The sequence below is a fragment of the Lissotriton vulgaris genome, unplaced genomic scaffold (assembly GCF_964263255.1).
Source record: "Lissotriton vulgaris unplaced genomic scaffold, aLisVul1.2 SCAFFOLD_1073, whole genome shotgun sequence".
Classification (NCBI taxonomy): Eukaryota; Metazoa; Chordata; class Amphibia; order Caudata; family Salamandridae; genus Lissotriton; species Lissotriton vulgaris.
Window position 1 is genome coordinate 178022 of NW_028240903.1, and position 25558 is coordinate 203579.

Consider the following 25558-nt stretch of genomic DNA (forward strand, 5'->3'; position numbering starts at 1 on the left):
GCGTGACTGCCAATCAGATTTTCGGCCTGGTTACCGCACTGAGACCGCTCTTCTGAAGGTTTCTGAGCATATTAAATCAATCTTGACTGAACGTCTCCAGTGATATTAATGCTGCTGGATCTTCGGCAGCTTTTGATACAGCCTCTCATACTTCCTTGCTCGAAAGACTAAAAGGCATGAGTATTACTGAACATGCCTTGTCTAGTCTTAAGTCCTTTATCTGCAACCACACACCTCCTTTTACATCTGCAGCTAAGCCTTTCATTGGTGGCCTTCCTGGGGGTTTGGCTCTCAGCCCTACCCTTTTTAATATAAAAATGTCACCGCTGGCCAATATTGTGGAGCTTATGGGTTGTCCCACCTTAGCCTGGTCCCTTCCATGAGGGGTGGCGTTTTGGCCCTACTCTCTTTAGTTGAGGAGCACTTCTTTGGGGGTCGTCCATCCATTTTGTGGAGTCTTGGGGTACGTTTTTGCCTTTACTCTTTTCACAAGTGTCTTACACAACTATTATGTGAGCTATTATTACGCTATTTACCTTTTCTTTGTGTAGTATTAAAGGAGGAGGAAGGTGTTAGTATGTGTTTCTATTCTTTCATCCTTCTTTTCTCCTTTGTTTGTCTGATTTCCCTCTCGTCCATTCATCCTGGGGTTTATGGACTGCTTTCATCATTTGTATATTGATGTGTATAGTTGCTTCAATTTTATTGTGGTTCTATTTATTTTTCAATGTAAAAAGGAGAGGATATGTAGTATTCTCGTGTTTTGCTGTAATGTTCCCTTTCACCTTGTCCCTCGCTGCTCAGCCAGTGTGAGTGTTCCGGTTAGAATGTTGGCGTGAGTGACATGAGTGGAATGCTTGGGTGCCTGGTGTGAGTGTTCTGTATGGAATGTTAGTGTGATTGACATGAGTGGAATGTTTGGGTGGGGGGGGTAAGTGTTCTGTATGGAATGTTGGCTTGAGTGACATGTGTGGAATGCTTGGGTGCCTGGTGTGAGTGTTGGCAGCTGGAAGAAGGCTGAGCAGCTAGGAGGCTGCTCCTGGTTGGGCTTGCTGTAACTTCTACTTATGGACTTAATAAACGACATCAAACTCAACCCGGCTACGTCTACTATGTCTCCTGGACACGTGGGGCTAGCCCACTACATTTTGGCGACGATCTGGAGGTTATCTCACGCTCTACATGTGATCTTATGGAAGATTAAGATGAAGATTAACATGTTGAAAAAGACCTACAGCAATTTCAACAAAAAAGCAACACAAGGAAATTTAGCAGAAGTACAGTTGTATTATGTTATGGTGTGTTGTGTTGTCTGCATTGCATTATTTTGGAAAGTGTCTCTTTTGTGATGTTAGCCCCCACTTTTTGCCTTTTTCTGATGTGAGTTCGAACTGGACTTGGCCCCTGCTAACCAGGTTCCCAGTGTCAGATCTCTTTCCCAAAACCTGTACCACGATTGGCACAACTTTAGCCCCCCCTGTAAGTCCCCAGTAAAGGATAACCCTGGCACCTAGGTTATGGGTACTGACAAGAGTTCTCTGGGGCTGTAGAACTGGTTGTGCTACCACGGGGACCCCTCACCAGGACTTTGCACTCTGCCACTGCAGGCTGCGTGTCTTGGTGCAGAGAAATCTGAAGAGTCGACATAGGACACAACCATGTGTGCCATGCCTCCCATACACTGCACGAGGTATAGGCAAGTCACCCCAACTGCAGACCTTTAACCCTAAGGCGGGGTGCACAGTATCCTATGTGAGATCATCAGCATGAGCAGACATGCCCCACAATATCCAGTCTATTCTGTGATGTTGCAAGTGAACAGGAAAGCCATAAAGAGTACCAGGGCTGGATACTCGTCAATATGGGTTTCCTAGCTCCATGGTTGCTAAACTGAGGTGTTTGGTACCAAACATCTTGTTTTTAATAAATCCTCTCAGATATCAGTGGTGGATTCATTAATAAGGATTTATAGGGTCCCCTGAAAACCTACCAAGCACTGGTGTGATTCCTGACTTATTTCCACCAGCCTTCCCCTACCAGACACGTTTCTGACCTCATGGGGTGAGAGCCAGCGCTCTCAGAGGACAGAGACAAAGCCAGATCTGGGTGAAGGTGCTTCACACGTCCTCCAGGACAGGAAGGCCTTTCTAGGCTGGAAGAGTCAAAGGCGATGCCGCCTTTGAAATCCAACCCAGGAACCTCCATATAGTGGGGGAAGCCAAGCTCCCTTTCCTGCTCCACTTTTGGGAGGAGGAAAGGTAGGAAAATTTGTCAGATTAGGATGAGGGTCCCCACTTAGCCTACACCACCCCTAGGGTGGGGCAGACGAGGTGAATCCCTCTCCAGAAATTCCACCATCTTGATATGGTGAGAAAGCTTGATATCAAGGCTATAGTATGCGAAATATCACTTTCAAGCAACTTTTACCACGCAGTGCCTTTACGACGCAACTTCTACAGCGCAAACCATTACAACGCATTGCGCTGGGTGGCGCTCTAGGATAGGGAATAGGTTTAATTTACTGTCCAACACTTTCCCTACTATCCACGGGGACTGGAGTTGGAATAGTAAATTAAACTATTCACTATCCAGCGCCCCAAAGCACTATGCGTTGTAATGGTATGCGTTGTAAAACCCACGTTGTAAAAGCATGCGATGTAAAAGCATGCGTTGTAATGTCGTACATCCCTATGGTTGTGCCTCTTCCCACTGGAAGTGGTCACTAGAGGGTGTAGACACCCTAAAGGAAGGTGGTCCATTGGCTACTACCTGTCTCCCCTAGTAACACCCCATAATTCTGTACTTAGGTGCCACCTCAAGACCTGAACATCATATTCAACGGAAAAGAGAAGACAAGAACACAAAAGACCCACAGCTCAAGAACTGAAGCCCTGCTGCAGAAGAAAAAGAGGCCAAACCCTGCCAGCTGCTCCCAGGACTCGACAATCGCTGCTGCTGTTTTGCCCTGAAACCTGGAAGGACTCCAAGAACCGTGGAGCCCCTACAGCCTTCGAGAAATCACCATGAAGCTCCTTTGGAGTGAAGGTGTCACTCCCCTGCACACCACAGGTATTGATCCAGTGAAAGTCTGGCTGTCAACTTATGGCTCCTCAACGACCTTAACGCAGCATCGAAGCAAGAAAAGGTACAACAGCTCCTGAGGGTCAGATCTGTCTCCCCACCAAGTTTGGAGCCACGAGGACCTACCGGTGCCATGCTGTACCAATACCTGAGGTATGGTCCCGCAACGGCAAACATAGAGAAGAAGAGTCCACTCCGGACTCCTGGAGAACCAGAAGCAAGCACCCATTGAGGGACGTTGAGACACCCAAGATCCACTTCCTGAGTGGCCCGGCTGTCCCGGTGTGGCCTCTCCAAGATGGCTGCTCCGGATGAAAGGTCCTCCAGAAGCATGACTCCCGGCTGACCTGTATGCTCTGCACCCAGCTCCACCGGCATCAGCACCCACCAACCAGCTCTGCTCCTATGCCCCCATGCCCTTGCAACCTACTCTCTCTAAGGAGACCCACAGGGCTTACCTGTAAGTCCCTCTGGGCACTGCTTTTTTAAGTGGTCCCCTTCGTCTTTGTGCACCAGCTTCCAAGACCTCAGCACCTCTGCTCCCTGCCGATCCGGGATGCTTCTGAACTTCTCCTGCTGGAACTTTGGACTGGTCCCAACATTGACATAAAACGAGAAGATAAAGTTCTTGAAGGCATTTCCTGATTATCTATGCATTTTTCTGCTTTTATCCCATTGTTTCCTTTGGTGCGTAATTATGCACAGAAATGATATATTTATCAAACTTTGCAAAATCGTATCTCCGAAAGTGCTTAACTTAGAACTGTGATCCTGGTCTTAAACTAGATATAAAAATCAAGATTATTTTTTACAAATAGGTCTCAGATTTATTCTTGAGTGAGTGTCTCTTTTGTTGCCTCTGGGAGTAGCTTAACACTGCCTTCGGATAAGCCTAACTGCTCTCCCATGCTACCACAAAAAGAGAGTTAGTTTTATCTACGTTTACCTCTACCTGCCTGCTGGAGACCTCTCGCACTCTCTACATAGTGTACTTCATTTTAGTACCCTGTACAGAGAGGTGGTTTCCTACAGTTATGTTATGTTACGCTACATTGCTGTAAGTTTTGCTCTTATGTTTTGTTGCCTTGCATTTTGTTATGTTACGTTATGTTACGTTATGTTATGCTGTGTTAGGTTATTTAACGTTAGGTTAGGTTATGTTATGTTATGATACGTTACATTATTTTATGTTACATTTTGTTATATTTTATGCTTCCCATACAGTTTTCTATTTCAAAAATGTGAGGAGTGTGCTCTCTGTTCATAAGCTGGTGGAATTTTTGTGCAAACATAAAAAATCAAGGCAGGCACACAGTGAGCTTTCCGGAGCGAATTCCAATCCTTAAAGTTTCTGCAAAGCAAACCAAGTCACTGCATGCACAGAACCAAAGGACCTGCGAGATGCTTCCTTTCACGTCTTGGCTAAAATGCTTTGATAAAAAGTAACAAAAGTGGGTGGTCTGCACACCGATATTCAAAATGTTATCAACGTTCTTTCACCTTGTGCTTTTAGCGTGCAGCCTAGGTAGTGCTTGCCCTAATGCACTCATTTAAATACATCATTATGGGGAGCATAAACATTATGCTCCACTCCCAGACGCGACAGCATAACAGGATATTATATCCACAGTTTTTTTACACCTTCCTATTTAGCAACTTTAGTCCATATTTTTACTCAATATTCGCTCTTCTTCGTAATTTCCACATCATATCCCATTTGCCTCTGCGGAAGCTTCACATATTTTCACGTGTCCATCCAGACGTTCGTCAAAAAATACGCTCCAAGTGCAGTAAAAAGTAAGACCAAACTCATGAGAATAATGCCACATAGGGCTCAACTTTACACTGTTTTATAGCTCCTAGTGTTAAGAGGCTACTGTAGTGTTTGGGGTTAGTTGTAAGACATTGTCTGTACATTAAAGTCGCCTTCCTCACGGAAACCTGGATGAACACCTCATCTGCACCCGACATCGCCATAGCCATCCCGGACGGATACAAGATCATCCGAAGAGAACGCATCAACAAAACAGGAGGAGGCATCGCGATTGTCCACAAGAACACCATCCGCATCTCGACCTGCTCCGATGACACCCTCAGAGACACCGAACACCTCCACTTCCAGATACACTACGACCCCAAGACAACACTCAGAGGCACCCTCATATACAGACCCCCTGGACCTCGTACACAATTTTGCGAAGACATCGCCGACCTTGTCAGCCCACACGCCCTCCCTTCCGAGGACTACATTCTTCTAAGAGACCTCAACTTTCACCAGGAGAATAACAACGACAACAACACCACCACCCTGCTTGATAACCTCGCCAATCTCGGACTCAAACAGCTGGTGAACACCCCCACCCACTACGCCGGACACACGCTCGACCCAATCTTCTCCTCCAGCAAACACATCTCCTTTAATCACACCACAGGACTCTACTGGACGGACCACAGCTGCGTCCACTTCAGCTTCAGAAAGACAACGACCCACCACCACCCGCAACAGGTTTCCCGCAGAAACTGGAACAAAATTACCCTCGACCAACTCACCACATCACTGAACCAAAACCCTCCCGCCAGATCTACGGACCCAAATCAAGCAGCCTTTAACCTTGCACAATGGATCACCCACTGCGCTGACGAACTAGCACCCCTGAAAAACCGTCCCATCAAACCAGAAAGCAAAAGAGCCTCCTGGTTCAATGACGACCCTAAGAACTCCAAAAAGAACTGCCGCACCCTTGAGAAAATCTGGACAAAAAACCCACCCGCAGACAACATGACCGCCTTCAAGAACGCCACCTGCAAACACCACCAGCAGATCTGCACCACTAAGAAGTCAGCATTTAAAAACCGACTAGATAACAACGCCCACAACAGCAAAGAACTCTTCAACATCGTCAATAAGCTCTACAACCCCAGTGCCGGCAACAACGACATCACTCCCTCTCAAGATTTATGCGACTCACTAGCCTCGTTCTTCCACAGCAAGATCGCAGACATGCATAACAGCTTCAGTGACCTGTCCTCTCCCCCTACCTTCGAACTGAAGCCCCCTACCACCACCCTCCACGCCTGGACCCAAATCAACACTGAACAAACCATACGCATGATGAACTCCATCCATTCCGGTTCTCCAACCGACCCATGCCCCCACCACATCTTCAATAAGGCCGACTCCGTCATCGGACCCTAACTCCGAGATATCATCAACTGCTCGTTCAACACCGCTACCTTCCCGGAAAGCTGGAAGCATGCCGAACTCAGCGCCCTCCTGAAGAAACCTACAGCAGACCCCACCGAACTTAAGAACTACCGTCCCATCTCGCTCCTCCCGTTCCCCGCCAAAGTCATCGAGAAGACCGTCAACAGCCAGCTCGCCGCCTTCCTCGAGTCTAACGGCTCCCTTGACCCCTCACAGTCCAGTTTCCGAGCTAACCACAGCACCGAGACCGCCCTCATTGCAGCTACAGATGACATCCGAACACTACTCGACAACGGGGAAACAGTGGCCCTCATCCTCCTGGATCTTTCCGCAGTGTTCGACACGGTATGCCACCACACCCTAGTACATCGCCTCAGGAATGTTGGACTACAAGATAAGGCATTGGACTGGATCATATCGTTTCTTGCCGGAAGAACCCAAAGAGTCCGTCTCCCCCCTTTTAGATCAGAGGCCACCGAAGTCATCTGCGGCGTACCACAAGGATCTTCGCTCAGCCCCACCCTCTTCAACGTCTACATGAGCCCCCTCGCATCCATCGCACGCCAACACAACCTAAACATCATCTCCTACGCTGACGACACTCAACTGATCCTCTCCCTCACCAAAGACCCAGCCACCGCCAAAACCAACTTACACGAAGGGATGAAAGACGTAGCCGAATGGATGAAGAACAGCCGCCTAAAACTAAACTCGGACAAGACGGAAGTCCTCATCCTAGGAACATCCCCCTCTGCCTGGGACGACTCATGGTGGCCCCGGCACTAGGCAGCGCACCCATACCAACGGACCATGCTCGCAACTTAGGATTCATCCTAGACTCCTCCCTATCCATACCCAAACAAGTCAACGCCGTTTCATCATCATGTTTTAACATCCTACGCATGCTCCGAAAGATCTTCCGATGGATCCCCACCGAAACTAGGAAAATGGTCACCCATGCACTTGTCACCAGCCGACTAGACTACAGAAACACCCTCTACACCGGAACCACAGCCAAACTGCAAAAAAGAATTCAACACATTCAAAACGCCTCCGCCCGACTCATCCTGGACATACCCCGACACAACCACATATCAGAACACCTGAGAGACCTACCCTGGCTCCCTATCAGCTAGAGAATCATGTTCCGTCTCCTCACTCACGCACATAAGGCCCTCCACAACCTAGGACCCAGCTACCTCAACAATCGCCTATCCTTCTACACCCCCACCTGCCAACTACGTTCGGCCAACCTAGCCCTCGCCGTGATCCCACGCATCCGAAAAGCCACCATAGGAGGAAGATCCTTCTCTTACCTGGCGGCCATGACCTGGAATTCCCTCCCCTCTCACCTCCATCTCACCCAGAACCATCTCTCATTCAGGAAGCAACTTAAGACTTGGTTATTCGATCAGTAAGAATCCCCTTTCCCTTAAGCACCTTGAGACCCTCTGGGTGAGTAGCGCGCTATACAAATTTCTGACTTGCATTCCTTGACTATTCAACCCCACTATCCTGCGTGGCTGCTCACCTCAACGTTCCTACATACAAGGAAAAAAACACGGGCGGAACCCCGCTCTCTGTTCAAGCAGCCAGAGTATGGAAATCACTGCCTGCACACAAGATCCACAGACAACCATCTCCGCTTCAGAAGATTAGCCCACATGACAACTATATTCACAACACAACAGTGTGCCACAGCTGTACACTCAGACATGACAAACTGTGCTTCTCAAGGTGTCATTGTACAGGTGTCATTCTAAATTGACCTATGCTTCCTGTTATAAGAAGGTCCATTTATATAAGGAGAGACAATGTATATCACACTACAAGATACATGTGTATATAAGACAATGTCATAATTGCTACTTCTATGTACCTATAGGTGCACATATAGAGGACTTTAAGCCTCCTATCAAAACTTTAAGAAAGGTCATGAAAACATTTGCATACTTCACCATAAGATAAAAGTGCACATCAGGCCATGTAAATATTGCTGCTTCTATGCACATATGGATATTTATATAGAGGGGTTTTCTCCAGCCAATAAGACCTACCAAGTGTGATGTGGATATATGTATATACAATATAATTTCATTGCTTTGCTGTTACGTACGAAATCCTCCTTTCAACCTTTGTTCCATCCCCCCTCTCTCTGACTCATCCCGAACCTTTCAGACTAATATGAACCCCCAAACTTTCCTCTCTTTTTTAGCCATGACAGCCAACTAACAGGCACACACAACCACTTCTTACAAAAACAACTTACTACTTCCTTTTTCAAACCCATTTCCATCTTCCTATACTTACTCTAAACTCTACTAAACACACAAGAACTCAAACCTAACACAACTAATGCAGAAAAAGAAAACAAAGTATGACTAATCTACTCATTATTAAGGTCTAATCTTAGGTCCTGGAGTGTCATCCAACTCACCATGAAGTGTTTTAACCTCGTCAGGGGTAGTAAGCGCTATGTAAATACAATTACAATGACATTGTATGCTGAAATGGATCCCTTGGCTGTTCAGTTCAGGTGCGACGTGTCTGTGGCCTCGCGGCACCAGTGGTAAACCAAAAGAATGGTCACAGTAATGTCTGAGCATTTAGAGGCCCCAAGGAAGGACCCCACACTCCCAGGAGACGTCCCTCTCTTTTCTAATGCCGCCTCACTGTGTCCCCTCTTAGCCACCCCAATGACGAGAAGGACGGCTTCTTCCCGCGGAACCACTCCAGCAACAGCATGAACTCGGCGGCGGTGGGGAACCACGTCCTGAACCATAACCACGCTGTGGACACCTGCATCCCCCTGATGGGACAGGAGACCTTTGAGATCTTTGACTCCAAACTTCATGAACTTGACGGCAAAGAGGTGAGAGAACCAGCAGGTGTGGTGGGGTTCAGGTGAGAGCCAGCAGGTGTGGCGGGGTTCAGGTGAGAGAGCCAGAAGGTGTGGTTGGGTTCAGGTGAGAGCCAGCAGGTGTGGTGGGGTTCAGATGAGAGAGCCCACAGGTGTGGCAGGGTTCAGGTGAGAGAGCCAGCAGGTGTGGTTGGGTTCAGGTGAGAGCCAGCAGGTGTGGTGGGGTTCAGGTGAGAGAACCAGCAGGTGTGGTGGGGTTCAGGTGAGAACCAGCAGGTGTGGTGGGGTTCAGGTGAGAGCCGGCAGGTGTGGTGGGGTTCAGGTGAGATCCAGCAGGTGTGGTGGGGTTCAGGTGAGAACCACCAGGTGTGGTGGGGTTCTGGTGAGAACCAGCAGGTGTGTTGGGGTTCAGGTAAGAGCAAGCAGGTGTGTTGGGGTTTAGTGAGCGAGACTGCAGGCGTGGTGTGGTTCAGGTGAGAGAGCTAGCAGGTGTGGTGGGGTTCAGGTAAGAGCAAGCAGGTGTGTTAGGGTTTAGGTGAGAGAGCCAGCGGGCGTGGTGGGGTTCAGGTGAGAGAGCTAGCAGGTGTGGTGGGGTTCAGGTAGACAGCCAGCAGGTGTGTTAGGGTTTAGGTGAGAGAGCCAGCGGGCGTGGTGGGGTTCAGGTGAGAGAGCTAGCAGGTGTGGTGGGGTTCAGGTAGACAGCCAGCAGGTGTGTTAGGGTTTAGGTGAGAGAGCCAGCGGGCGTGGTGGGGTTCAGGTGAGAGAGCTAGCAGGTGTGGTGGGGTTCAGGTAGACAGCCAGCAGGTGTGTTAGGGTTTAGGTGAGTGAGCCAGCGGGCGTGGTCAGGTGAGAGAGCCAGCAGGTGTGGCGGGGTTCAGGTGAGAGCCAGCAGGTGTGGCGGGGTTCAGGTGAGAGCAAGCAGGTGTGTTGGGGTTTAGTGAGCGAGACTGCAGGCGTGGTGTGGTTCAGGTGAGAGAGCTAGCAGGTGTGGTGGGGTTCAGGTAAGAGCAAGCAGGTGTGTTAGGGTTTAGGTGAGAGAGCCAGCGGGCGTGGTGGGGTTCAGGTGAGAGAGATAGCAGGTGTGATGGGGTTCAGGTAGACAGCCAGCAGGTGTGTTAGGGTTTAGGTGAGAGAGCCAGCGGGCGTGGTGGGGTTCAGGTGAGAGAGCTAGCAGGTGTGGTGGGGTTCAGGTAGACAGCCAGCAGGTGTGTTAGGGTTTAGGTGAGAGAGCCAGCGGGCGTGGTGGGGTTCAGGTGAGAGAGCTAGCAGGTGTGGTGGGGTTCAGGTAGACAGCCAGCAGGTGTGTTAGGGTTTAGGTGAGTGAGCCAGCGGGCGTGGTCAGGTGAGAGAGCTAGCAGGTGTGATGGGGTTCAGGTGAGAGCGCTAGCAGTTGTGATGGGGTTCAGGTGAGAGAGCCAGCAGGTGTGTTAGGGTTCAGGTGAGAGAGCTAGCAGGTGTGATGGGGTTCAGGTGAGAGAGCTAGCAGGTGTGGTGCGGTTCAGGTAGACTGCCAGCAGGTGTGTTTCAAGTGAGAGAGTCAGCAAGTGTGGTGGGGTTAAGGTAGACTGCCAGCAGGTGTGTTTCAGGTGAGAGAGCCAGCAGGTGTGGCGGGGTTCAGGGGATAGCCAGCAGGTGTGGCGGGGTTCAGGTGAGAGCAAGCAGGTGTGTTGGGGTTTAGTGAGCGAGGCTGCAGGCGTGGTGTGGTTCAGGTGAGAGAGCTAGCAGGTGTGGTGGGGTTCAGGTAGACAGCCAGCAGGTGTGTTAGGGTTTAGGTGAGAGAGCCAGCGGGCGTGGTGGGGTTCAGGTGAGAGAGCTAGCAGGTGTGATGGGGTTCAGGTGAGAGAGCCAGCAGGTGTGTTAGGGTTCAGGTGACAGAGCTAGCAGGTGTGATGGGGTTCAGGTGAGAGAGCTAGCAGGTGTGATGGGGTTCAGGTGATAGAGCCAGCAGGTGTGTTAGGGTTCAGGTGAGAGAGCTAGCGGGTGTGATGGGGTTCAGGTGAGAGAGCTAGCAGGTGTGGTGCGGTTCAGGTAGACTGCCAGCAGGTCTGTTTCAAGTGAGAGAGTCAGCAGGTGTGGTGGGGTTCAGGTAGATTGCCAGCAGGTGTGTTTCAGGTGAGAGAGCCAGCAGGTGTGGCGGGGTTCAGGTGAGAGCCAGCAGGTGTGGCGGGGTTCAGGTGAGAGCAAGCAGGTGTGTTGGGGTTTAGTGAGTGAGACTGCAGGCGTGGTGTGGTTCAGGTGAGAGAGCTAGTAGGTGTGGTGGGGTTCAGGTAAGAGCAAGCAGGTGTGTTGGGGTTTAGTGAGCGAGACTGCAGGCGTGGTGTGGTTCAGGTGAGAGAGCTAGCAGGTGTGGTTGGGTTCAGGTAGACAGCCAGCAGGTGTGTTAGGGTTTAGGTGAGAGAGCCAGCGGGCGTGGTGGGGTTCAGGTGAGAGAGCTAGCAGGTGTGATGGGTTTCAGGTGAGAGAGCTAGCAGGTGTGATGGGGTTCAGGTGAGAGAGCCAGCAGGTGTGTTAGGGTTCAGGTGAGAGAGCTAGCAGGTGTGATGGGGTTCAGGTGAGAGTGCTAGCAGGTGTGATGGGGTTCAGGTGAGAGAGCCAGCAGGTGTGTTAGGGTTCAGGTGAGAGAGCTAGCAGGTGTGATGGGGTTCAGGTGAGAGAGCTAGCAGGTGTGGTGCGGTTCAGGTAGACTGCCAGCAGGTGTGTTTCAAGTGAGAGAGTCAGCAGTTGTGGTGGGGTTCAGGTAGACTGCCAGCAGGTGTGTTTCAGGTGAGAGAGCCAGCAGGTGTGGCGGGGTTCAGGTGAGAGCCAGCAGGTGTGGCGGGGTTCAGGTAAGAGCAAGCAGGTGTGTTGGGGTTTAGTGAGCGAGACTGCAGGCGTGGTGTGGTTCAGGTGAGAGAGCTAGCAGGTGTGGTGGGGTTCAGGTAAGAGCAAGCAGGTGTGTTAGGGTTTAGGTGAGAGAGCCAGCGGGCGTGGTGGGGTTCAGGTGAGAGAGATAGCAGGTGTGGTGGGGTTCAGGTAGACAGCCAGCAGGTGTGTTATGGTTTAGGTGAGAGAGCCAGCGGGCGTGGTGAGGTTCAGGTGAGAGAGCTAGCAGGTGTGGTGGGGTTCAGGTAGACAGCCAGCAGGTGTGTTAGGGTTTAGGTGAGAGAGCCAGCGGCCGTGGTGGGGTTCAGGTGAGAGAGCTAGCAGGTGTGGTGGGGTTCAGGTAGACAGCCAGCAGGTGTGTTAGGGTTTAGGTGAGTGAGCCAGCGGGCGTGGTCAGGTGAGAGAGCTAGCAGGTGTGATGGGGTTCAGGTGAGAGCGCTAGCAGTTGTGATGGGGTTCAGGTGAGAGAGCCAGCAGGTGTGTTAGGGTTCAGGTGAGAGAGCTAGCAGGTGTGATGGGGTTCAGGTGAGAGAGCTAGCAGGTGTGGTGCGGTTCAGGTAGACTGCCAGCAGGTGTGTTTCAAGTGAGAGAGTCAGCAAGTGTGGTGGGGTTCAGGTAGACTGCCAGCAGGTGTGTTTCAGGTGAGAGAGCCAGCAGGTGTGGCGGGGTTCAGGTGATAGCCAGCAGGTGTGGCGGGGTTCAGGTGAGAGCAAGCAGGTGTGTTGGGGTTTAGTGAGCGAGGCTGCAGGCGTGGTGTGGTTCAGGTGAGAGAGCTAGCAGGTGTGGTGGGGTTCAGGTAGACAGCCAGCAGGTGTGTTAGGGTTTAGGTGAGAGAGCCAGTGGGCGTGGTGGGGTTCAGGTGAGAGAGCTAGCAGGTGTGATGGGGTTCAGGTGAGAGAGCCAGCAGGTGTGTTAGGGTTCAGGTGAGAGAGCTAGCAGGTGTGATGGGGTTCAGGTGAGAGAGCTAGCAGGTGTGATGGGGTTCAGGTGATAGAGCCAGCAGGTGTGTTAGGGTTCAGGTGAGAGAGCTAGCGGGTGTGATGGGGTTCAGGTGAGAGAGCTAGCAGGTGTGGTGCGGTTCAGGTAGACTGCCAGCAGGTCTGTTTCAAGTGAGAGAGTCAGCAGGTGTGGTGGGGTTCAGGTAGATTGCCAGCAGGTGTGTTTCAGGTGAGAGAGCCAGCAGGTGTGGCGGGGTTCAGGTGAGAGCCAGCAGGTGTGGCGGGGTTCAGGTGAGAGCAAGCAGGTGTGTTGGGGTTTAGTGAGTGAGACTGCAGGCGTGGTGTGGTTCAGGTGAGAGAGCTAGTAGGTGTGGTGGGGTTCAGGTAAGAGCAAGCAGGTGTGTTGGGGTTTAGTGAGCGAGACTGCAGGCGTGGTGTGGTTCAGGTGAGAGAGCTAGCAGGTGTGGTTGGGTTCAGGTAGACAGCCAGCAGGTGTGTTAGGGTTTAGGTGAGAGAGCCAGCGGGCGTGGTGGGGTTCAGGTGAGAGAGCTAGCAGGTGTGATGTGTTTCAGGTGAGAGAGCTAGCAGGTGTGATGGGGTTCAGGTGAGAGAGCCAGCAGGTGTGTTAGGGTTCAGGTGAGAGAGCTAGCAGGTGTGATGGGGTTCAGGTGAGAGTGCTAGCAGGTGTGATGGGGTTCAGGTGAGAGAGCCAGCAGGTGTGTTAGGGTTCAGGTGAGAGAGCTAGCAGGTGTGATGGGGTTCAGGTGAGAGAGCTAGCAGGTGTGGTGCGGTTCAGGTAGACTGCCAGCAGGTGTGTTTCAAGTGAGAGAGTCAGCAGTTGTGGTGGGGTTCAGGTAGACTGCCAGCAGGTGTGTTTCAGGTGAGAGAGCCAGCAGGTGTGGCGGGGTTCAGGTGAGAGCCAGCAGGTGTGGCGGGGTTCAGGGGAGAGCCAGCATGTGTGGCGGGGTTCAGGTGAGAGCCAGCAGGTGTGGTGGGGTTCAGGTGAGAGCCAGCAGGTGTGGTGGGGTTCAGGTGAGAGCCAGCAGGTGTGGCGGGGTTCAGGTGAGAGCCAGCAGGTGTGGCAGGGTTCAGGTGAGAGCCAGCATGTGTGGCGGGGTTCAGGTGAGAGCCAGCAGGAGATTCTGTGAGAACCTTCAGCCATTCACGATCTGATTCCATCATTATGTGCCAATTAGATGTACCTGCTCCCTCCCCCATCTCATTCTTTTTTTTGGACCCTGCACCTCCACCTTCCCAGTGAAACAACCTGCCTTTCTGCCCCCTTGGATGAACACAAGGGTCCTGGTTCACTAAGACACTTGTGTATAAGTGTTCAAATTATACTCAGAAGCATCTGAATTTACAAGTGCAGGATATTAACAAAAGAAGGCAGTGCACTCGTTAACACATTCACTCTTTTGTAATGTTGCTCCACGATGGTGTAACCTAGAGCATCACTCAGTCCCACTCCAGAGGCAGGCACTGAGTGTCCCAGGGCTACTCCATGAAATCTGTCACCCAGTCAGGGTTCTAACTGTGGCCAGGAAACTTTTTTGTACACCGTAAGGGCGCTAGCCTACATCCATGAGAGCGCTCACGGAGTCTCTGTAGTGGGAAACGTTGTGGCCAAAACCGCCTTCGCCCCAGTGTTCTTCTCTAGTTATTGTCTATTTAGTAGCCCGAAGGCTCAATCATCTTCTTCTGTAACTGTGCGGTGATCAATCCTAAGGTGTCCTTTAAATATACACCAAGCCGGGTGAGCTATTGGTGGGATAGAACATAACAATAGTATCTTACACCTTTATGTACCAGTAAACCTGTGGTCGTGGGTAGAATTGTCAACCCGTGAGGTACACATTGATGTGAGATTAATACTAACCGTGAGGATTCTCATTTTAACAGAAGACGCTTCATTTCCACGGGGTGGACGGACACCGGAACAAGTCAAGCAAGCTGCTGGAGAAGATCCCCGATGATGCCGAAGCCGCGGTGGTCCTTGTGGGTGAGTGTAGAGACCCCTCAAACCCTTTGGAGCCCTTCGCCTTGTCAGGGCCTGTACCTAGGTGTGTAGGCTTCATATGGCTTCCTGGATCCCTGAAGCAGATGTCATTTCAGTGGAGTGGTGTGGCTCACTGGTTAGAGGTGGCAGACCTGGAAGCAGAGAACGGCCGGGGAACAGGGTTCAATTCCCGACGCGGCAGGGTCGTGGACCAGGGTCAGCGGACTCGATAATTCTCGCCTCGGTGCCTACTCTAACCAGGGATCACACTCGGCAACTCTGGGCATTAGCTTGCCTCATCTCTACAACGGCCCCCCACATTCGCCGGGGATGCCTGGTTTCACCTTGGAGATACCCAGTAGGGACCATCTCACAGGGAAAGCCAGGACGGGTTCCCCAGCGGTCTACAGCGCCGCGACGCCTCAGGGCAGCAGTGCGCTTTACAAGACACATTACATTACATTTCTAATCATCAGGACGTGTGTGCAGGTGTGTGACATCACTTCTTGGATGCAGCAGAATATGCGGCCACATCTGTTAATGTGATCATTCCAGACACTTCATCTTAGACCTGGTAGAAGGGAACGCTCTTCATCCTGCTTTCATTCCCAGAAATACGAAGAAAGGCAAAAGAGCGCATAAAATGACGAGGGGTGGGCGGAACTCCCAGAACTCTACTCTGTGGAATTCTGCGGAGTTACATAAAAGCCCAGAGAGATCCCGCTGAGTTCTGTCAATGGTAAGAAATATGCAGGTTGACCTGCAGTTTAGCACTGGTAGCGCGCTCTGTGCTGAAAAGTCTATCTTAACCGCACCACACTGCGCGCAATGCTGCAGCCATTCGGGTTCATCTTGCTGCCGCTCTGGAGGAAAATCTACTTGCAAAGCCGCCCTTCTGTGGCGCTGCTCTTGACCGCCTGCTTTAAAAAAAATGCCGAAGGTCCTCCTAGCGACCACAAATCACGCATGCTGATGACAAATCTCACTTGCGCTCACCAGCTCGCATATCTGGAGCTTCGCGCGAGAAAAAATCTTGCTGGTCGTAATTGGCAGAATTTGGCTGGAATTTTGAATTACAAGAGTAATGGAGAGTCACCAAACTCTGCCAATTCCTTGAGCGGAATGTCATTTTCTGCCCGAGCTTACAAATGACCTCATTGATATTATTTCATGTATAAGCTGCTATATGTTCTTATTATCTTTTGGTGTACATAATGCAAAATCTGGTCCTAGGGTTCACCAATAAAAAATACAGTCTCGTTCTTTTTAATGGCAACAACTGTGCAATCAGAAGCACAAAAAGGAGCCTCCAGCATCCAATACGAGGACAAAATAATATATTTTCTTTACATTCATATCATCCTTATCAATGACATAACATTATAAATACACAATAGTTCAAGGAAAGTGCTGCAATAAACCAGTTCTGATAAAGTACGCTGTTACATTTCGGGGTCTCTATTTGGCACTTGTGACAAAAAAGGACCCTGGCCTCTAGTCAGGGTATGGGGGATACGCTTAGATAACCCCTGCTCACCCCCTTGGTAGTTCAGCACAAGCAGTCAGGCTTATCCAAGGCAATGTGTAAAGTATTTGTACCGACACTCACAGTAACACAGTGAAAACACCACAAATGGACTCCACACCAGTTTAGAAAAATAAACGTATTTAATTGAAACTAAACAATACCAAAACGACAAAAATCCAACATACACAGTTCAAGAATATGGTTTCAAAAGAGTTCTTAAGATTTCGTTAAAATAATCCACAGTTGCGTAACGTTTTAACAAAAAGTACCTTTAGATGCGTCAAAAGTTCCAAGTGAAAGCTGCAGCGTTGAAAAACAAGCGATGCGTCACTCCTGAAACCCTGGGGAGGCGCTGCGACAACCCCGCTGGACGCAGCGGGCGTGTTGGGATAATGGTCTGTATGGGGAGGGATGCAATACCTTGTGTGGATTCCGGTGCGCAGGTTTCATAGGAAGCGTCTCGCAAAGGTACGATGTCACGATCTTCGGGACGGCGAAGATCTCTGGTGCAGTTGCGATGCGCAGCGCAGCATCGATCTCCTCCTCTCGCGGCCCCTTGTTGCGATGGCTCTGCGACGACTCTCGCAGCGACGTGATGCGGTCCTCAAGCAAGCGGTGCGACGATCTCACCCAGCGACGACAGGCTCTGTGACGATACTCGCAGAGACAGTAATCTTCCCGCACCGGACGATCTTGGCCTTCGCAGAGGTGGGAATATCCTCGCACTGTCGGGTATGCGCTCCGCAAGCGGCGATGCGTGAAATTTTGCAAAATGTCTTTAGTTTCTTTTTGTTCAGCTTCCCAACAACAGGTACAACTTCCAGAGGCACCACAACTGGACCAAGCACTCTAGAAAGGACAGACCTCTCTCAGTAGAGCTCAGTGGGAAGCAGGGGGTGAAGTCCTTTTGTTCCTGGGACTTCTTAACAGGAAGCCAGCTCTACTCAGGCCCTTGGAGATCTCTTCAAGCAAGGGGACCAAGCACCAACAAAGTCCTTCCCCTCTTCTTGGCAGCAAAGCAACTGCAGGTCAGCCCACAAACACACAGCACGGTAGTCCTTCCTCTTCAGTCTTCCAGCTTTCTCCTTGGCAGAGGTTCCTTCTTGATTCCAGGATGATTCATTTTCTGAAGCCTGGGGTCCTATACTTATACCCCTAAAAGTCTTTGTTCCCTTTGTGCAGGAGGGCTCTGAGCCCGGTCTGAACCAGTTCTGGGTGTTCCTTGAGCACTTTGTTTTCCTGGCTTCTCCTTTCCTTTCAGAGTGAGGGGCAGGGTCGTCAGCCGCCCAGCAGGAGGTGGAGCCAGCATTGTGGAAGGCAGCCACAGCCCTTTTCAGGCCCAGGTGCTATCTCCTCCCACCACTCAAGCTGTAGATGGAGCTATTCAGCCCAGGGATGACCCACTCAGCCTCTGGGAGCCACTCATCCCCTGCCACTCACAAACCAGATAGTCAATTCACAAACAGGCCAACGCACACAGAACGGTGAGACAAGAGAACAGCCACTTTCTAAAAGTGCTGTTCTCAAACACAGGATTTAAAAACCATCTTTCCTAAAAGATGTGTTATTAAATTCTGAGTTCAGGGATACCAGACTTTTATGTCCTATCTTGCTTCTATGGGAAGATATGCAGGTAACCACTGAAGCCAGCATTCCCCATGATAGCCTATGGCCAAGGTAGCCTTACAATAGTGAAAAGCGAAAATGGCTACCAGAGCATGTCACATGCACTAGTACATGCTCTACCTTTCACATAGGCTGCACCCTGCCAAAGTGGGTACCTTGGGCCTTCCATAGGGGTGTCCAATGTGCACAGAAAGGGATGGGTTAGGCCTGGTTAGTGGGTCACTGACCAGGAGGACATAGCAGTTCACAAATTGCACACAGGCACTGCGGTGGCAGGCCTGAGACACCATTTTAGGGCTACTCATGTGGGTGGCTGTTAGTAATGGGTATTTCTGGCTGGCTGAGGCTTTCGCCAAAGCCAGGCAGAAACCACCATTCCTAAGTTAGGGTAAAGAAGTCACCTGCCAAGATAACCCCTGCTCACCCTCTTGGTAGCTTGGCACGAGCAGTCAGGCATAACCCAGAGGCGATGTGTAAAGCATTTGCGCACGCACTCACCAGCAACAGCATCCAAGGCCCCCCACAAAAGGAACTCCACACAAGGTATATGCAAAAATAGCCTTTGTATTGCAAAACACATTAGATAGAAACACACACTTTACAATGTGCCAACAGGCACGGGCAGAATTTACAGGGGATTATGTACAGGACAGGGCCACAGGCACCACTGTCAGGAATATGCACTTAGTAGAACTAGCACTTAGAACGTATAACAATCAGAAGCTTCACACATGATGTATAGAACATTCAGAGGTGTAGAAAAGACACATGATGTATAAACATACATTCAGCGGTGTAAGGAACAAGGCACATGACGCATCTAAAACACATTCAGAGGTGCAGCACAGGAGAACACATGATGCATAAACAACACATTCAGAGGTGTAAGAACAAGGCACATGATGCATCTAACACACATTCAGAGGTGCAACACAGGACAACACATGATGCATAAACAACATATTCAGAGGTGTAAGAACAAGGCACATGATGCATCAAAAACACATTCAGAGGTGCAGCAAATAACAATTCGCAGAAATTACATTAGCACAGAACTTATATCAAGTCCAGGTTGCGCCACTGCGCCAAAACCTAAACATAGCAGCTGCCCACTACTTGCTGGGCAGCTGAGGACAGGGACAGAACAGGGCCTAAACGCTGCAGCTGGCACTAAGTGCTGCGCATCTGGGGTAGGGATGAAGGAGTGCGTCTCACTCCTAGTCCAAAGTCATGTCCCTAGAAAGCAAACACTAAACGGAGCAGCTGCCCACTACTTGCTGGGCAGCTGTAGATCAGTAACACTGCGGCAGGGCTCTCATCAGCCCTCTGGGACAACCACGGCGCCAAACTGAGCCATCTGGTTCTGGGTACGTGGGGCCTCGGGAGAGCCTTGCAGGCTCTAAACCCAAACTGCCCCCTTGGAGCCTCATGGCTCAAGAAACACTAATGCGGGCGGGGAGCCTTGTGGTCTCTGAACACCCGGGCCCCGAATGCTGGAGTCCCTCTCTGGGGGACTTGAAGAAAAAGAGAAGCAATGCGGCAGTCACAGGGGAGTGGCCCGCTGCCAACCGGGGCCGCTCGGATGCTGCCACTGCGGCCCCTGTGACTTGTGAGGCCTTCCCCCCGCCCCAGCCATCTTAACTTACCGGCTCTTTGGCGAGGGAAGGCTGTCTCTTCTTCGGGCGGCGGTAGCGCTCGGCGGGGCTCTCTCTCCTCATGGGAGCCCCGCCTTCCTCATGCGCCCGCTTCGCCAGATCTTCACCTGGTCCCCCATCTCGGGACCGGGATTTAGGGTGGAGCCGCAAGGCTCCAGGGCAAATCAGTATCCGGGGCTCCCTCCTGGTCACGGGAGCCCCGCAACGCTCGTGCCACTTCCTGCCTCCGCCCGCTCCGCGGCGGGGGCGGGACTTTGAGATTTCCTCGGCCAGCAGCCAATCACGGCGCGGCCCGGGGAAAGACGTCAGGGGGTATCCCGGACGGCAGCCAATCCCAACGCGGCCCGGGGAGGACTTCACGAATGGTCCCGGGCCAGCGGCGGTGAGCTCGGGGATCCAACGAGGGGTAGGCTCCCTCGGTAACTTTAAATATGCAGCGAGGTGGGCACTCGCTTGGGGCCCAAAAATCAGCATTAAAACGGGGCAAATGCCGGGTGGGCACCGGCTGAGAGCAACAGCGCTCCCAAGCTCTAGGCAGACCAGGAGGGCAAAAGAAAAGCGCTCCCAAGCGGTAGTGCGAAATAAAGCGATCTCCAGTGCTAGGGCGCACAGAAAGCAACAAAGCCCTTCAGGAGGTGGACATCAGCAGTCCAGGGGATGGGCAGGGCCCAGAGAGGCAAGCCTTCCCCTGGGCCCCAGATGCAGCATGCCCCTGGTAGATTCGAGTTGAGAACAAGAACATTTGACAAGAGGTCTCAGCCTCCTTTTATACAGAGAAATTCTTTGTCTAAAGGTGCCGGGTGGGGGAAGAACCAGTCGCAGCTGGTCTGGGAGCACCCTTGATGTGCTCAGCCCCTCACTCTATTCACTGGAAGGGCTAGGGACATTAGACGCACCACAGGGGGTGGAGCCAGCATTGTGTGGGGAAAGCCCAGCCCTATTCAGGACCCAGGTGCACTCCTCCCCAGTCATCAGCATGCTAATCTCACACTCACCACCGGGCAGACCCATCTAGACTCCTGGAGCCAGGCTCACCAGCCAGCTCCAGCCAATCACAAGCCAGACACAAATTACACAACCATGCCAACTTCTAGAAGTGGCACTTCCACACTAGATACAATCATGCCGCATATATCATTGCACAGCATTCAATCACACGAGTCCGCACATACCAGACTCAAGCCTGCACACCTCATGCATCAGGAACTACCAGGGACACAGACATTCCCCAGGCATTCCTATGGGAGGGCAGGCCAACCTTACTCCACGCACTCAGGGTGCGCACACACTTTCCACTGGGACACAGTGAAAGTGCGCAGAAACCAAGACATCACTATAATTATTTAATAACACCAGGCAAAGATTTCAGGGGTGAACCTGCCAGAACGGCCAAGTCCAACAGTGGCACACTCAGTGCACTTTACTAGGGACTTCCTGGTAATACAAATATGCCAATCATGGATAACCAATCACAATTACAATTTACTCAGAGAGCATATGCACTTTAGCACTGATTAGCAGCGGTAAAGTGCCCAGAGTCCTATTGCCAACAACCATGGGTCAGGATAAATAAAGGAGGAAGAAGCAAATAGTTTGGGGATAACCCTGCAAAAAGGGCCATTTCCAACATGCGCACTCTACAGTGGGAAAATAAAATGGACATTAAGCAAATTTTTACATAATGAAAACAGTTCATATATCCAGGTGAATCAACTTTATTATAGTATCCCGTTTAAAGGTAATGTCATCTCAGTTTGACCTTATTGGTCACAGTCGTGCTTTGACCTTGTTACCCACAGTACTTGAACCAATCTTGAAGCCAGTATCAGAATCTTTAAGTTCTTTAAGTCAGTTGACATCAGAACACACTTCGACCACAGAGAAACTGTGGCCCTGCTCCTCCCTCAACCTCTCCACAGCGTTCAACACTGTCTCCTACATCACCCTCATCAACAGACTCAGCAGCGCAGGCACAGAGGAAACCGCCCTCAAGTGGATTGCCTCCGTCCTCACAGGACGCACACAGAGCATCCCACTGCCTCTCTTCACCTCTGTACCCAAATACATCCTGTGTGGCGTACCACGAGGATCATCCCTCAGCGCCACCCTGTACAATATCTACATGGCCCCCTCGCAGACGCCGTCAGATGTCACTGACTCAACATACTCTTCTACACAGATGATACTCAACTGATGCTCTCGCTCACTGAGCACCCCTCCAACACCAAAACCAACTTCTGCAATGCTATGATCAACGGAGCCGAATGGATGAGAGACAACTGCCTCCAACTCTACTCTGACAAAAACGTAAGTACTGATCTTTGGGAAGAACATCTCCGCATGGAACTGCATGGGACTGCAGCTGGTGGCCTGCAGTACTCGGCTCTACATCCACACTGTCAGACCATGCACGTAACCTCTGCATCATCCTCGACAGACAAATGACCATAAAATAACTCCTCAACGCAGTAACATCCTACTGCTTGCACACACTTTGCTGGCTCCACAGACTCTTGAGATGGATCCCAACCAACACCAGAAAGACCGTCACTCAGGCCCTCATTACCAGCCACCTTGACTACACTGGCATCTCCACCCAAATCCTCAAAAGATTTCAGAACTTACACTGCAGCCATACTCATCCTGGACCTCCCCAAATGATCCAACGTCACCCCTACCTGAGAGACCCCCACTGGCTCCCCATCCAGAAGAGATGCCAGTTCAAATCCTCATGCATGCCTACAAAGCCCTCCAGGAGCTCAGACCCTCCTACATCAACCATCAACTGAACTTCCACTAACCCTCCAGTGTTGGCTTTACAAATGCTGTTTGATTGATTGAGTATCGCAACCATACTCTTTAAAGAACCTAAACTCTTTCTTGATTTCATCTGGTAAGAAACTCTGGTAAAATCCATTTTTGTGAACTGTTTGTCTTATCTAGTATGAATATATTCTGAGGTTAGTTGAGTGCAGTAATACACTTACATGGAATCTTGAAAACTCCTTAAAGTGACACACTCCTTAAAGTGACACATGCAGCCTTTAATTTCTTTTTTTTTAAACTATAGGTTGAAGCAGCTACTCCAAGGATTCAGTATGATGGTGCTGGGTCGCTCTATACATTTGTGGTAACTTCACGTTTTATGGTGTGTTGAGTGGCATCTGCCTAAAGAAACATAACTTTAATTACTTTAATAAAGCCTTGAAGAAGCTTTGACAGTGGTGAGATCAGTCCAGGGGGCAGTGGTGTGGGGGAATAGATTTAAATCCTTGCTTTCTCATCAGTCAAGGTTGGGTACGTCCAATTATTGGTCACCCTTTCCGGTAGCAGTCATCTCTTTTGGGGGTCCTGCATCCCGGCTCCTGTAGCACCCATCTTCCCTGCGGACCCTGTCCCTAGTACCTGTAGCACCCATCTTCCTTGTGGGTCCTACACCCGGTTCTTATAGCACCTATTAGTTGGTGGTAAATTCCGAATACCTTTCAAAAAGCAATTTTTAGCTTTTTATTCAGGGCTATGTGGCAGACATACATGCCTATAAGGCCCATAGGGCATGTATGTCTGCCACATGTGCACCCATGCACTATACAGGGTTGCAACAGGGTGTCAATGTGACACCCTGCCACCCTTGTAGGTCTACCCCCTCTTACCGATTCGGTATTCACCGAATCGGTAATTCTAATTCATTCCTATGGGCCTCCAGGCCCATGGGAATGAATTGGGAATACCGATTCGGTAAATACCGAATTGGTATTTACCGAATTTTACCTATTCTATCAAATTTACCGAATCATTATCTACATGTCATTCACCGATTCTAAAATACCGAATCGGTAAAATTCGGTATTTTAGAATCGGTAAATGATATTTACCTACATCTGGCCCTTAATAATGAAGTAATACTATTACAAACAGTGCTACAATATCCCTTATGTTTTGCCTTTTCTAGCTGCATAATTTACTCAAACCTGTCGTATAATTTGGCCCTCTCCTGCCGCATAATTACAGGAACCCTGCTTCTAATTCTCATAGTCAGTGCAGGCAACTTCTGTTTCAGGTGTGAGAAGTTTTAAAGGTCTTTGACCCGTCGGCTCTTGACATCAAACACCGTAGGTTTCCAGTCTACAGTGTGACGGGACTCGCTGCACAGGGAGGTTTAAAATAAGCATTGTTAGGGCTAAGCTGGAAGACATTTTACTATATGTTTCTGACCCGGTCCATTCATTGGACAGAATAATACATATATTGACGATGTTTAGTCGCTATTCAGGTTACACTATCAACTGGAGTAAATCCCTGATCTATCTCCTATGTGGTCCGGCACCAAAATTGCCCAACGAGTGAGCAGCTCGCATTGCCACCGACGGATTCCGCTATGTAAGGATCAACATTACTAGAGACCCAGGCACCTTTCACACTCACAACTTGGAGCCGTCGCTTTCCCGCACTTGGAAGGACGTTCAGCGTTGACAGCCCGATCACTGCCACTACTCAAAGCTGTCCTGTTCAAAATGATGGCACTGCCCCGTTTTCTCTTTGTTGTCCAATGCACGCCCATCCCAGTCCCGCCTTCCTACTTTCGGGTGATTGAAAGTGAAACCTGTGCCCTGCTTTGGGATGGAGGACCTGCTAGAATAGAGTTCAAAATACTGACAAGAGGATGGCACAACGGCGGGATCGCGCAAACTGACATATAAAACAATTACTGGGCAGCACAGCTCGCCACCATCAACCCGTGGGTGCACGCCCTGGAGGAGGAGCCCGCCTATCGAGTGTAGAGACTGAACATGCCACCAGGAGGCTGTCTTAGGGGTCTCTACACAAAGGCACAAACACATTTCTCACCCTCGCGGACACATCCCGGGGTGCTCGGGCTGGCGGGTTAGGAGCACGGGAGCCACGCCTTTGTGCGACTGCTCAGTCGGGTCCCTAGTTACACAAAGAGCTTTGATAAATGGGACCTGATAGGAATCTCTCGGTGGGAGACGTGGTGTCAGAGAGGACTGTTCCCGCTCACTGATCTACAGTGCCAAGCACCCGCCGAAACCTACCAGTATTTGCAAATCAAACATGCACTGCAGGGGGCATCGCTGAGGGGCAGGGAGTCACCGACCCATCGCTGCTCAAAGGCAGGTTACTGGATGACCATATGCCATAAAAAGCCATGGCCCTCACCACTCTCCACTGAGGACACCATCCGTCTGATGAACTCCATCCACTCAGGATCCCCCACAGACCCATGCCCTCACCACATCTTTAACAAAGCAGACTCCATTATAGCACCGCACCTCCGAGACGTCATCAACTGCTCCCTCAACTCTGCAACCTTCCCGGAAAGCTGGAAACATGCCGAACTCAGCGCCCTCCTGAAGAAACCCACAGCTGACCCCACCGAACTCAAAAACTACCGCCCTATCTCACTCCTTCCATTCCCGGCCAAAGTCATCGAGAAAGCTGTCAACAACCAGCTCGCTACATTCCTAGAAACCAACAAATCCCTCGACTCCTCACAGTCCGGCTTCCGAGCCAAGCACAGCACTGAAACCGCCCTCATCGCAGCAACAGACGACATTCGAACTCTACTGGACAATGGAGACATAGTCGCCCTCATCCTCCTCGACCTCTCCGCAGCCTTCGACACGGTCTGTCATAGCACCCTTTTACAACGCCTCAGAAACATCGGAATCCAAGGAAGAGCACTGGAATGGATCACCTCGTTCCTCACCGGAAGAACCCAGAGAGTCCGCCTTCCACCATTCAAGTCAGAGGCCACTGAAGTCATCTGCGGCGTACCACAAGGA

The 25558-nt window shown here is 50.7% G+C and overlaps 1 protein-coding gene across 1 annotated transcript in view; it reads left to right on the top strand.

The window, feature by feature from the left end:
* LOC147672491 (anion exchange protein 3-like) overlaps positions 1–25558 on the top strand; it is a 392095-nt gene that overhangs the window by 176253 nt on the left and 190284 nt on the right. Inside the window, exons 6-7 of the mRNA XM_086947996.1 lie at positions 8975–9158; positions 14849–14948. Coding sequence (XP_086804122.1) covers positions 8975–9158; positions 14849–14948 — 284 coding nt within the window. The remainder of the gene's footprint in view (positions 1–8974; positions 9159–14848; positions 14949–25558) is intronic.